This window comes from Nannospalax galili, unplaced genomic scaffold (genome assembly GCF_000622305.1).
Source record: "Nannospalax galili isolate Female #2095 unplaced genomic scaffold, S.galili_v1.0 scaffold63, whole genome shotgun sequence".
NCBI lineage: Eukaryota > Metazoa > Chordata > Mammalia > Rodentia > Spalacidae > Nannospalax > Nannospalax galili.
In genome coordinates this window covers 1827227-1840130 of record NW_008355272.1, presented here as the reverse complement: position 1 = coordinate 1840130, position 12904 = coordinate 1827227, and the positions used below count along the sequence as shown (strand labels likewise).

General features: G+C 35.7%; 1 protein-coding gene across 7 annotated transcripts in view; it reads left to right on the top strand.

Moving 5' to 3' along the window:
* Positions 1-12904, top strand: part of Akap13 (A-kinase anchoring protein 13) — a 370808-nt gene that overhangs the window by 180006 nt on the left and 177898 nt on the right. For all 7 annotated transcript variants that reach the window (XR_003846961.1, XM_029555684.1, XM_029555683.1 and 4 more), the window contains exon 6: positions 9843-10041. Coding sequence is in view for 6 of the 7 variants with exons in the window: in XM_029555684.1 (XP_029411544.1) it covers positions 9843-10041 (199 nt within the window). In the remaining variant the exon portion in view is untranslated. The remainder of the gene's footprint in view (positions 1-9842; positions 10042-12904) is intronic.

Sequence of the window (12904 nt, the reverse complement as noted above, 5' to 3'; positions counted from 1 at the left end):
ATATATATGAATGTTGGTTTATCTGACTATCCCTGTCCAAGATGTTAGTTTCATCTTGTGGGAATAACTTTCCCACTTAGGTCTATTTGCTCATCTTCTGGAATTTAGTCTCTAGCTCCATTTCAGTGGAGTTGTGGTTGATTTTGTAAGCCCCATTGAGATTTGGCAATGTTGTAGTGATGTGGTTTCATGGAAGGTATTTCAATAGCCCTCAGTTAAGGAACTAGATGCTTCAGTGACTTGTCAGAGCAGCCTTAGAGAAAAACACGCCTTTTAGGAGGGCTGATCTAAGTGGTTTTGTCTTCTCTTAAAGTGATAGTATGAAGCCAGAACTGAAATAGGATGGGCTTGAGATATTCGAGGTGCTTGGGCAGACATGTGTGAGTATGCTTTCAAACTGATGTCTTTGAAGTCTTTCTTCATTTATGTTTTTCTTTAACTTTTTGTTGTAATTCAACGAGAAGCAACTTTGAACTTCCTCTGAATGAGTAGTGTTCTTAGTCCAGAAAACTGTTTTTCTGTGTAGTTAATTTGATGGAGTTTTACATATGTTAGCAGTAAGCCTCAGTTGTTTTTTTTTTCTGGAGTTGCAGCATGGTAGGCAAGGTGAGAAGGCAGGAGAGGTGGGTTGGTTGCTCACTACTGCATAGCAGCTAGGATGCTGGGAATTAGTAGGCATCTACTGAAGACTTACTGAATTTTGTTTCCCCACATACTTAAACACTGAAGTTATCATGGATGGTCAATTTGGGTGCTATAACTTTATCTCTAGAGAATGTCCTCTAATTTATTTATGTTATTCTAAAATTGAAAAACTTGCTATTGATCCTATAAAATATATGGAAACAAATACCTAATTTACTTGGTTGATGTACATTCCATATTATATCAACTTCTGTGTAATTTGAAGACAGTCGTGATTTTAAACTACTGTAGCAGTAGGTAATTGTATAAGTGAGAAGGGGCATACAGTTTTACAGTTGAGTCTGTACAGTTTCTGACCTTTTGATCAACTAGCTGAATATTCTGCGGTAAATTACCTCTCAGATCTACGTTTCTTTACATGTAAATGTACCATACTGATACCAGCCCCAGAGTTGTAAGTATTAAAGATGGCTAATACGGTCTGGTTCCATATTAAGTACTTAATTTTGTTAGCTTCCTCATTTTGATTTTTTCTTCTTTTTGCCTGCCTTCTCTTACTATTCTATCACCACCACTAGAATAAAGTCCGTGTTCCCACCAGGGCTCACAACTGCTTTTAGATACAACTCTCAGACCTCGTTTTATGTACATTTCCCCCATTCCCTTTGCTTTCCTTGCACTGCTACACTGGCCCTGGTCTCACTGGTCATTGGTGAGTATTTGCTCATTGTCACCATAGGTTCTTTGTATCTGCTGTGCTTGTTCCCTGATGTTTTCTGTCCAATGAACTCCACTTGCTGATTCCTTCCTGTCATTCAGATCTGCTGTCATGGCACCTCTGCGAGCTTTTCTTGACCACCTATGTGAAGAATCCAAATTGTGCCCCTTTGTAATACAGGCTGTATTTCAGGAGGAACCTTGGTTCTCTTGGTTCTTGATCAGTATCCTACCAGCATCTTAAGTCCATATAGTAAATACTGCATGGATATTTGCTGAAGGTTTAAATAAATGTATACTTTAGACTAACTTTGATCTGCCAGAAATGTAGTAATTTGAGGTATCTTGGGATTTTAGTTTGAAAACAGTAGAAAAAACTGGGTTTCAGGTATAGTACACTTATTATGACGTGTTATCCCTGTGCTAGCTTTTCAACAAGATTTTGCAGACATTTTATACATAATATAAAACGACCAGTATGAACATTTGCAACAAATACTCATACAAGAACCTAACATATTTTCAGATACTGAGGAATTACAGTAATTATTTCATGTTTTGACCCAGTCCTGTTCCTGATTCATAAGATTTGGACTTGCACTTTATGGTTTATACAGAGTAAGTCAACATTCTAAAGAAATGCATTTCCTTTTAGAGTATATATGCTTTTCTTGAACAGAGAGGGTCAGAATGCTATCTTGTTGTGGTGGAACATATCTGAGAAGCAAAAGATTTAATATTTGGCAAAAAATGTGCCTATTATTCCTACTTCTTCTTCCCTTTTCTACATACTTTTTGAAATGTTTCTTTTTTAAAAAAAATTATTTATTTTAATTTATACAAGTGTTTTGATTGCCTGTATGTATGCTGGTATGTGTATAATGCCCGAGAAGTTCAGAAGAGGGCAACAGAATTGCCATGTGGATTGCTGGGAATTGAACCTGGTCCTCTGTGAAAACAGCAGATGCTCTTAACTCCTCCACAGCCACCCCTCCAGATCCTTATTTTCTTTTTCTTAAAATTTGCACATTCATAATCTCTCATTGAGAGAAAAATGAAATCTTGTCTCATCGATCCAAAGCTGATACCACATTGAGGTGCCATCTGATGCTATGCTTTTTCTCTGTCTTGTTAGTAACCACACCCCCAAGGTCTGTTGACATTACAGTTCATCTTCCCAAAAGCTTGTTTTTAGAGTTTTTATTCCTGTGGTGAATCGGAAATTAAAAAAGAAAAAAGAATCCTGGTTCTTCTTAAATGAGAAATTCTCTTCTACTTTACCTAATCTATTGTAGAGTGTTATTAATTGGGAAAAATAGTGTTGCCTGTTTCTGCAAAAGCAGCAGATTAGAGAAGCTATGAAAATGACGTTTGTAAAATAAGCATTGTGTCTTTATTCTGAATTATTTTATTAGTCTAACTGCTAGGTAAGATTAATCTGTTTTAGCAGTTAATTATGAAAAGAGCTGAATTGCATCCATGGGCTATGTAAAAATATGCAAAGTCTCTAAAAGCTTATTGGGCTGTTCATCAGTTAGTGACCTGATACATTGTCAAGTAAACATTCTGACTGAAAATAGGGTCCTGTCAGAATTTTGTATTTCCTCAAGTGGAATAGCTAGTTTACAGAATGATAATGACCTTTATAATTAAAGGTATTGATTTCTGCAACAAGTTGTTTATTTACAAAATTGTACAGTCTTCATAAATGGAAAATTATTAATTAGGTGATTTTTATTCATTATGGTGAAGTTACAGATTCATATTGAGCGCTTAATCTGTCATTGTTTCAAGTGAATTTCAATAAAGCTAGAAGAGATTGAGCATTTAGTTCTCTATGATTAAGTCATTTAAATTGGTAAATGTAAGTACTGATGTTTGATTATGTTTTGGTTTTTTCCTTCATGGGAAAGCTAAAAAGCTAACTTGGCATTTTGAAGTCATGCCTGCTGGCCTTCTCTATGCTTATACATTGGACTTTATTCTTGGCCTTTGTATCAGTCTGAAATTATGTTATTCTGTTGGGATTTTCTTTTCAAGCTTCAACAAATTAGTTCATGTTTCTCTTTCTCCATCCTCTCACTTGATTTTGACCAAAGTGCTAATGTTAAAATAATTCCCATATGCCTGTCACTATCATGGTATGGCATTGCAAGATGATATTATCATCTGCCATGGTGTTGAAGGACTGCATTTATAGTGACACTGGGATGCTTGTGGCCTGCAGGCTGCAAGTTGGACTGTCTGGCAAAGAAGCACACATTTTTGGAGATAATCATTTTCATTTCCAAATGCACAGTTGACCTTGACCCACCTATATACCTATATGCAGATTTGCTTTTTTATTTTTATTTTATGTTTTTAGGTTTGCAACAACTTGACATACTCTAAGCTCCTAGTCTGAAAACATTGAAAATATTAAGAAAAGGATTTCATGAGTATATAAAATATATGTAGGTAACTTATTATGATAAAATATACACAAATATTATAAAAGTTAAAATCTATCAGAACATATGTAAATGTAAATTGCACATAATACATTCCAAATGAGAGAAGTATAAACAAATGGAAAGATGCAATAGTAAGTCCTATTCCATGAAATTAACTTGGTACATACTCTACTGTAGTAATTTACTACCACCTCCTTTTGTTGTTGTGTGAAGGTCACATTTATTAATGTAAAATGTCAGGTAGACATCTCTGTGGGCAGTTTGTATCTCCAGTAAATTGTGTCTCTTCAGTTAATACCCATTATGTTTCTCATGTATGTTTTACCAGTTACAATATATATACCATGCAAAATTTGTATTAATTACTTATGTTATGACTTGACTTCCAGTTAGCACCAAGCCATTGTTAAATTTTTGGGAAGTCAGAAATTAGATTTTTTAATCTAAGCAGAGTGCAGATTTTTTATTTCATACAGCTTACTAAGTACCCCAGCTCCTGTGTCTAGAAGTCAGCTGTAAATCTAAGAAAAATTAAATAGATATAACTATTTAGCTGCTTATAGCCTATAATCACTTAGATAACCTTAGTCATCTGGAGGCCACCACAGTTAGCAAGAGAAAGTATATTACCGAATGAGTAGAGGTTGGTTAATCCTTATTGTTTCATAGATGACAGTCTTATTTGAGAACCTGGTGTTGGTCTCAGGATTAGAGGTAACTCTATGCTGGAGTAGTACTAAACTTGCAGAGGACCCAAGTTGTGATTCCTAGCATCCATGTTGGGCAGCTCATGATCACCAGTAACTTCAGCTCCAGGAGATCATCTCACCCTCTCAGGCGTGTGCACTCATGCGCACATACACGCACATACCCTCCATAATTAAAAAAAAAAATTTTAAACTGTGGAGAGTCTTATAAAGTCCTGATGTCCAGACTGGGTATGGTGACCAAATCTAGGGAGTCTGAGACAAGACAATTCCAAGGTCAGACTGTTTTGTCATCCTAGTTTATTTTTATTGTGTTCCTTTGAAGTGACTCTCCATGTTTGTTGTCTAATGTGGGTAGGACAGCCAGAGGGAATTTAAAAAAATTTTTATTATTTTTATTATGTGTATAAGTGTATTGCCTGCATGTATGTAAGTACAACTGTGTTGTACAGTGCCCATGGAAGGTAGAAGAAGGCATTGAATCTCCTGGAACTGGAATCACAGATGGCTGTTAGCTGCCATGTGGGTGTTGGGAACTGAACCCTGATCCTCTTTGAGAACAGCCAGTGCCCTTAACTGTTCAGCCATCTCTCCAGCCCCAGATTTAAAAAAAAAAAAAAAATTTATGTATTTTTATTTCGCGTGTACAAATGTCTGCCTGCGTGTATGTATGTACGTGTGCTTGATGCCTGCTGAGGCCAGAAGAGGGCATCAGATCCCTTGGAATTGGAGTTGTAAGCTGTCATGTGGTTGCTGGTTACTAAATCCAGGTCTCTGGAAGAGCAGCTGGTGTTCTTAACAGCTGAACCATCTCTCCAGGCCCAGGAAAGTTACTGTTTTTAAATAAATAAGATTATATATAGAGGGATTAGAAATGCATGTGCAAACATCTTAGTGTCAATTGCATTAAAAATGACTTTTTCTGTATGAAACTGTGTATTTTAATAATGAAATGGAGATCTTTTTCAAAGGTTAAAACCTCATATAATTTTATGTCTTAAAGGGTTTATACTGAGTACAATATTGTATAACTGTATTAATTCAACTGTAAACCTAAAAATTTACAGCCAATTTTGAAACAGATGCATCTTAGCTCTGGAAATTGTTATTGAATATGTCAATGCTGTTGTCATAAAATGTTTCTTCTAATTATGTGGTTATTAAATAGTTTTTAAAAAATAACAAGTAAATTTTTCTGCTATAACATGTCAAAGGATTACCCAACCTATGGCCTATAGTCCACATGTGAAGGAGGACAGCTATGACTATGTACAGATATGAAATCAACTTACTTAAAAAAAGGATTATATGCAGTAATATTGTTCATAATGCCATAACTATGAGATGTGTTTTATTTCATTATTGGATGATACTTCCACATTGTATGGCCTTTTCAAAAATATTTGCAGCTGATATTCCATTTTGTAGACAGATTCTTTTGTAATCTTTATATTTGGGGCTCTAAAATTTATTATAGTAAAAGCTTTCAACCGATTTGAATGTTAATTTCTGATTTTCAAAACTAAAACCAGTGGATACTGGAATGTACACTTAAAAGTACATGTCAGGGTTGCTTGCATCTTAGAAATACCCAAATAATACTTTTTTCTTCTGGCTTAAGTAAATAATAGTCATAGAATGAAAGAATTGATACCACCATTGCATGTTTTAAATTGTTTTTTATTTAACTTTTTATAATTAAAAGATGGAAAAATATAATGACTTTCTGTATATTCTTCATCTAAATCCACCAGTTGCTAACCTTTTGTTAAATTTGCTTTGTGACTCTGTGTGTGTGTGTGTGTGTGTGTGTGTGTGTGTGTGTGTGTGTGTGTATACACATAGGTATGTAGATTGTACTAAGTTTTTTTGAGAGTAAGTTGCAAATATCACTACCCTTTCTTAACTGTTTCACCCTATATTTCATAAGAATAAAACCATTCCCTCATGAAACAGTGCATTTATCAAAATTGGTCATTTCAGACCCAGCATGATGGCACATGTATGTAATCTCAGCTCTTGGCCAGTCAAAACAGAAGAATATGTGGCCAACTTGAGCCACATATTGATATCTAAGAGAAAGGAAGATGAAGGGGGGGTAAGAAATTAGTAATAGAACACAGTGATCTAATAGTCATTCACTTTTTATCACCTATTCATTAATAATCTTCGAAGTAATTTTCCCCTGATGGATGTGATTATTAATACTTTTTGGTCTCTTTTTGCCGCCTATGTTTTTTTTCTAGTTTATTTATTATTTTTATTTTATGTGTATGCATGTATTGCCTGCATGTAGGTAAGTGCAATGCCGGCCAAGGACAGAAGAGGTTGTTGGATCCCTTGGAACTGGAGTTATGGATAGTTGTTAGCTGCCGTGTGGGTGCTGGGATTTGAATCCAGGTCTTCTTCAAGAACAACCGGTGTTCTTAACCGCTGAGCCATCTCTCCAGCCCTACCACCTATGCTTTTTAAGCCAGGTCTGCTCAGTATCTTCAGTAACAGAAGAATTGCTTCTTTAGGCTATACGCAGAGTGATCCTCTGAAACCACCTAAACGTCTTGGGGGAAAATAGAAAACAGTTCTTATTTTTACCCTGAGGTAGAGTCCTAATAAATATTTGAGTTCCTATAATATATCCAGAGTAATGGAAATTAGCAGTTGAGATGATGAGTCTTTGTCCTTCGTTGGGGTTAAAGATGAGGAAATAGCTGATTACACTGCAACACTCTAACCAAGCTCAAAAGAAAGAGAGTGTTCCTCAAACTATGCTATGATTCGAGGTTTGGAAGAATGTTAGAAAAATGCAAACCACTGTGGACAGGAAGATTGTTAAGTTTCAAGGTAGCCATGACATCAGCCTTTTATGCTTTCAAGTTTGAACGTGACAATTTAAGAGAGTTCAGTACTGATAAATGTAGTAATGTACAGTAATAGGTACTACGTATTTGCCACAATTAATAGTGAAATATTCTTTACTTTTATAATGATGGTAGTTCACTCACTAGGATTTAAAGGGGGTAGAGAAAGTGCTAAAAGTCTCTGTAGACATTTATGCAGTATTTAAGTTCCTTCATCTATAGTCCTCCTTTGCATTTGCTTTTTAGAACTCTTAGCTAGGGCCTCTGAATTCACCAAGTCAAACAGCCAGAATTTTTAGTGTATTTGTAGTACGCTTTTGTGTCTTGCCAGACTTAGTTTTGTTACAATAAAATATTTGTGTATACTTCCAAGATAAATGGGTTAAGGGAAATTTTATTAAAGGTAGATACAGGAAGTATTTCTATTTAAAACAATAGTAAGTAGTTACTCTGCAAGTCCAAAGTAGAGTGAAAAAAGAAAGTGACTTTAAAATAGAAAGTGTGGTCTTTCTACATAAAGAAACCCTGTGCTTTGGGAATTGTAAAACATGCTGGATGGACCTAGTGAAAACAGGAGGAGTAACAGACAGTACCATCATGTCCCTTGCCTATGCTAAGTACTGTAAAAATAACTCTTCATTATATCCCGTTTTTGAAATAGTATTTAAAATGTCACGTTCCTATGTGCAAATTATGAAATTCAGATCCAGAGAAGTTAAGGATTAATTTTTAAAAATTTTTATATGAATGTTTTGCTTGCATATAAGTATACCACCTGAATACAGTGCCTGTGGAGGCCAGAAGAGGATGTTGCATTCTTTGGAACTTGAGTTACAGATGTTGTTAGCCACAGGGTGTTGGGGACCAAGCCTGAGTCCTCTGTAAGAGTAGTTAGTGTTACTTGACCACTGAGTCATCTCTCCAGCCTCTAAGAAACTTTAATAACATCATATTGCTAAGAAATTCAGTAGTGAGATTTGAATTCAGAAATCTCAACTGTGTGCATTATGCATTATATCAGACTAAGAAGAAAGGACAATGACACCAAGGATTAGTGCTCTGTTGAATGTAGAAGAGGCTTCTTAACTTGAATGTGTGCCAGGGTACAGTAATTGAGACTGTAAGATTGTATGCTATACCACTGTGCACTCCATCCCTGTTTATCTTAGCTCAGGAATTCCTTCCTAGAGTATAAAACTAATATAGTAGATGCATTCATTGCAAGCAGACATTATGGACATTGGATGTAGCATGTGACATCAAAGGTGAAATGAGAGATTTCTTCTTTATAGAAGAAATCCACTTGAACAAATCAAGTGGATATAATAGCAGAAAGTTGAGTAAAGAGAACGTGTTACTCTTTCTGCTTTCATTTATTTTAAAAATGATTCCAATGAAGTCTGCCTGCCTTATTCAACCTCATGTTTCCTAAAGTTACCAGAAAAATAATTTCATGTTTTGAGACCTGTGCTAGAAATTCTTGTTATGTCTGAACAGTGTCACCTTTATTTATATGTTATATATTTATGATGATAGGAATTGAACAAAGTTTATTTTATTATTTTATATTTTGTTGTGGTGCTGAGATTTCAACCCAGGGCCTTTCAGATGGTAGGCAAGTGCTTGGCCACTGAGCTACATAACCAGATTTTTTGTTTTTTAAATTAAAAAAAAAAAAAAAAGAAATTCCTAGAACCAAGAGCTTCCGTTAAAATGGGATTTTATAATTATATTGATGAGAATAGTATAATACGGCATTGTAGGTTTTCTGGGTGTAGTTGACTTCAAGAAATTTAATGGTGTTTCCTCCACCTCTTTTTACAAAGGAGGAACCTTGCAGGGATTAGAATGACTGGTTCTTCCCTTCCTAATAAAACTGATTTTTGTTAGCATATAGCATAATCTATTTACAAGTCACTCTTAATAGGTCTTGCTGTTGTTGAATATCAGGCTGGAACCATCTTCCTTATACTACAACTACCGTGTATGTATGTATGTATGTATGTATGTATGTATGTATGTATGTAATTTAGAGGCAGGGTCTTACTGTATAGCACTGGCTAGCCTAGAACTGTCTGTGTAGATCAAGCTGGCCTAGAACACACAGAGATCCACCTGCTTCTGCCTGCAAGGTACAGAGATTAAAGTCATGCCCCACCATTCCTGACTTCTTGATTATTTTATTGTAAGCATAATATTAACTGTTTTAAATCTCAGACTTCTCTTTGTCTTGATCAAAATATATCCTTAGGGAATCTTTTGGTAGGTTTCATTTAAGCCCTTTCTGTTTTCTTGTAAAGAGGATAGAGACATTTGTTAATGCCTGAATTTCTGAGAATCTATATAAATCAGTATTGTGCTCCGGAGCCTCAGAGAAGAATCAGAAATGTAATATCTTAGAAGGTTAAACCTGTGCCTGGAAGATAGAGTTTATATGTTAAAGACAAATTGCTTACTTGCAGGGAGAATGCTGGCGAACCAGACTCCTGGAGCAGTTTATCCTATGAAATCCCTTATGGAGACTGTTCTGTGAGGCATCATCGAGAATTGGACATCTATACATTGACTTCTGAATCTGAATCGCATCATGAACCTCAATTTCATGGTGACAGTTGCACTGGACATATTTTTAAACTTATGACTATCCAACAGCAACTAATGGTAAGGAAAAGTTTTCATTTTCAGTTAGAGGTCTGTGTGTATGTCTGCCTACCTCTCCCAGTGAATCTTGCTGTAATTAAGACATAAAAATGTTTCCACAAAAGATGGTGAAATCTGTAAAGCAATAGTAGTATTTAATGTTGCCACTTAAGATACAGAACTAGCATTAGCTATTGTAGCAATAGAGAGATGAAAAATTTTAAATTCTTTTTATTATTATTTGTGTGCGTGTGTGTATGTGTATGTATATGTATGTATGTATGTGTATGTGTATGAATGCACACATGCTTGTGCCACAGGCAAGTATGTAGAGGTTAGAGGACAGTTTTCACCTTCAGTTGGAGATTCATGGGATTAAATTCATTCCGCAGGTTTGTGTGGCTAGTACTTTTACCCATTGAGCCATCTTGCTAGCCCAGAAGGCTGAGATTTTTAAACTTCAAACCCTTCCCAATCTCTGAAGTAATGAATGATACTCATACACATTGCAGACGCAGAAGCATGCAGCAACCAGAACCAAATTTTCCTGGCATAAAAAGAAATTTGTCTATGCTTGGTTTAATTTTTTCTTTTTTTCTTTTTTTTAAAGATTTATTTATTTATATATATTGTTTTATTTATTATTTTTATTTTATGCGTACACATGTATTGCCTGCATGTAGGTAAGTGCACCCATTTCGTGCAATGCTGGCAGAGGACAGAATAGGCTTTCGGATCCCCTGGAACTGGAGTTACGGACAGTTGTTAGCTGCCATGTGGGTGCTGGGATTCGAACCTGGGCCTTCTGCAAGAATAATTAGTGTTCTTAACCACTGAGCCATCTCTCCAGCCCCCTGGTTTAATTTTTTAGAAGTAAAAGAGGCAAACCAGCTTCTAAGTTTGTTGCTAAAGTACAAGAATGAAATTTACTCATCAGTAAAGCTTTTTCACAGCTGTTTTAGTGAGTGATGATAGTGCTACTTGATTTACATTAGTAGTTGATAGAAAGATCATCTTAAAATCCCAGCAGTCAGGAGCCAGAGGCAGGCAGATCTCTGTGAGTTCAAGGACAGCCTGGTCTACATAGTGAGTTCCAGGACAGCTGGGGCTACAGGGAGATCCTGTCTCAAAAAGACCAAAAAAAAAGAAGTTAAGATTTTATAATCCACTCAAGCTTTGAATATACAATTATTACCATACAGACACCTTGGTAACATTTATTGTAGATAATAGAGGCATCATATGGATGCATCTCTCTTGGCCATAGCTGAGAAGCTAAGTTTAGATAATTTTTCCACTCGGTTTATTTCAAAGCTAATTTGATTTCAAAACAGTTTGATAATAATTTCATTGAAGGTCAGCTAGGGTCAGCTCAAGGCCAGAGGCCTCTCTGAAAGCAGGCATTATTTCTGAAACATGTAGTCCCCAAATCTATACTAGGATTATATGAAATGCCTTCCTCTGCCTTTCTGAATCATGTGTGTTTCAAGTTGTCATTTCCTTTGAGTAGACTACTAGTAAATTACCACTCCCCTTATAATTCTTATTTGACAAATGATAATCTACTTGAAAAAAAAAATCAGCCTTCACATTTCAAAGCTACTTGGAATGGTTAGCAGTAAAACATGAGAAATAAGATGTGAGAGATTGTGTGTTAGGACCTTCCAGAATTCCTCAGGCACTACCACCTAGGTGTTTCTCTGGTCTGCAGTGTTTACCTTTCATTAAATATAGTGACTTGCTGTCATAATTTTTAGGAGGAATAGAAACAAGCAAATTTTGAATACTCTAAGTAACACAACAGACACTTTTTTCTTTGTATACTATAATAGAAAGACTTTTTTGAGAATAGCACATTTTACTCTAGTATGCAAACTTTAACAGTAGTTTTAGTAAGAATTTAGGAAGAATCTGATGGCATACTACTCTATATATGTACAAATTAAACAGATGAATGAGACAGTAGGTGATAGTAGACATGTATAAAATTATTGCAGTAGATCAAAAGTAAATGGACAGCAAAACATGTTTTAAAATAATTATGTCTTGGCCCAGAGAGATGGCTCAGTGGTTAAGAGCACTGATTGCTTTTGCAGAGGAGCTGGGTTTGATTCCCAGCATGTACATAGCTGCCAGCAACTGTCCGTAACTACAGTTCCAGAGGAATCGAATGCCCTTTTCTGATCTCGGTGGGCATTGCACAACATGGGTGCACTTACATACATCAGGCACTAACACTCATACACATAAAATAAAAATAAATAAAATAATTATGTCCTAAGCAAATAGTGTTATAAATTCACTGAAGATTCAACTAATTTGGTTATCTAATTTTTCCTGAGCCTTGTTGGCATATACATATTTTTGCATTTTTAAAAAAGTTGATTTCATTTTTTATTATGTGCATCTGGTAGGTGGGGAATGTGCAGTGCCCACAGAGTCCAGGAGAGGGTGTCTGATCCCCTAGAGCTGGAGTTACAGACTGTTGTGAGCTGCCCAATGTGGGTGTTTGAACCTGAACTCTTGGGTTCTTTGCAAGAGCAATAATACTTACTCTTCACTGTTGAGCCATCCTCTCTAGTCCCTGGGGGAGTGTGGGGTCTCCCCAGTTGGCCTGGAACTCACTGTGTAGACCTGCCTCTACCTTATGAGTGACTAGGTTAAAGGCGTGAGCTACCACACCCAGCTCTCCATTCCCGCTTTTGCATAATTTATTTGATTAATCATGCATTTTATTTAGTTTTTTAAAAAATGTTTTTTTGCTACTGTTACTATTTATATAACAGTATTGTGTTTCTTCTTTTAGACTGATGGACTGTGATTGTTTTAAATCTTTCTCTTATTGACTGTATTTGTTTACTTAAAAAAATAACTCTTAAGCTGT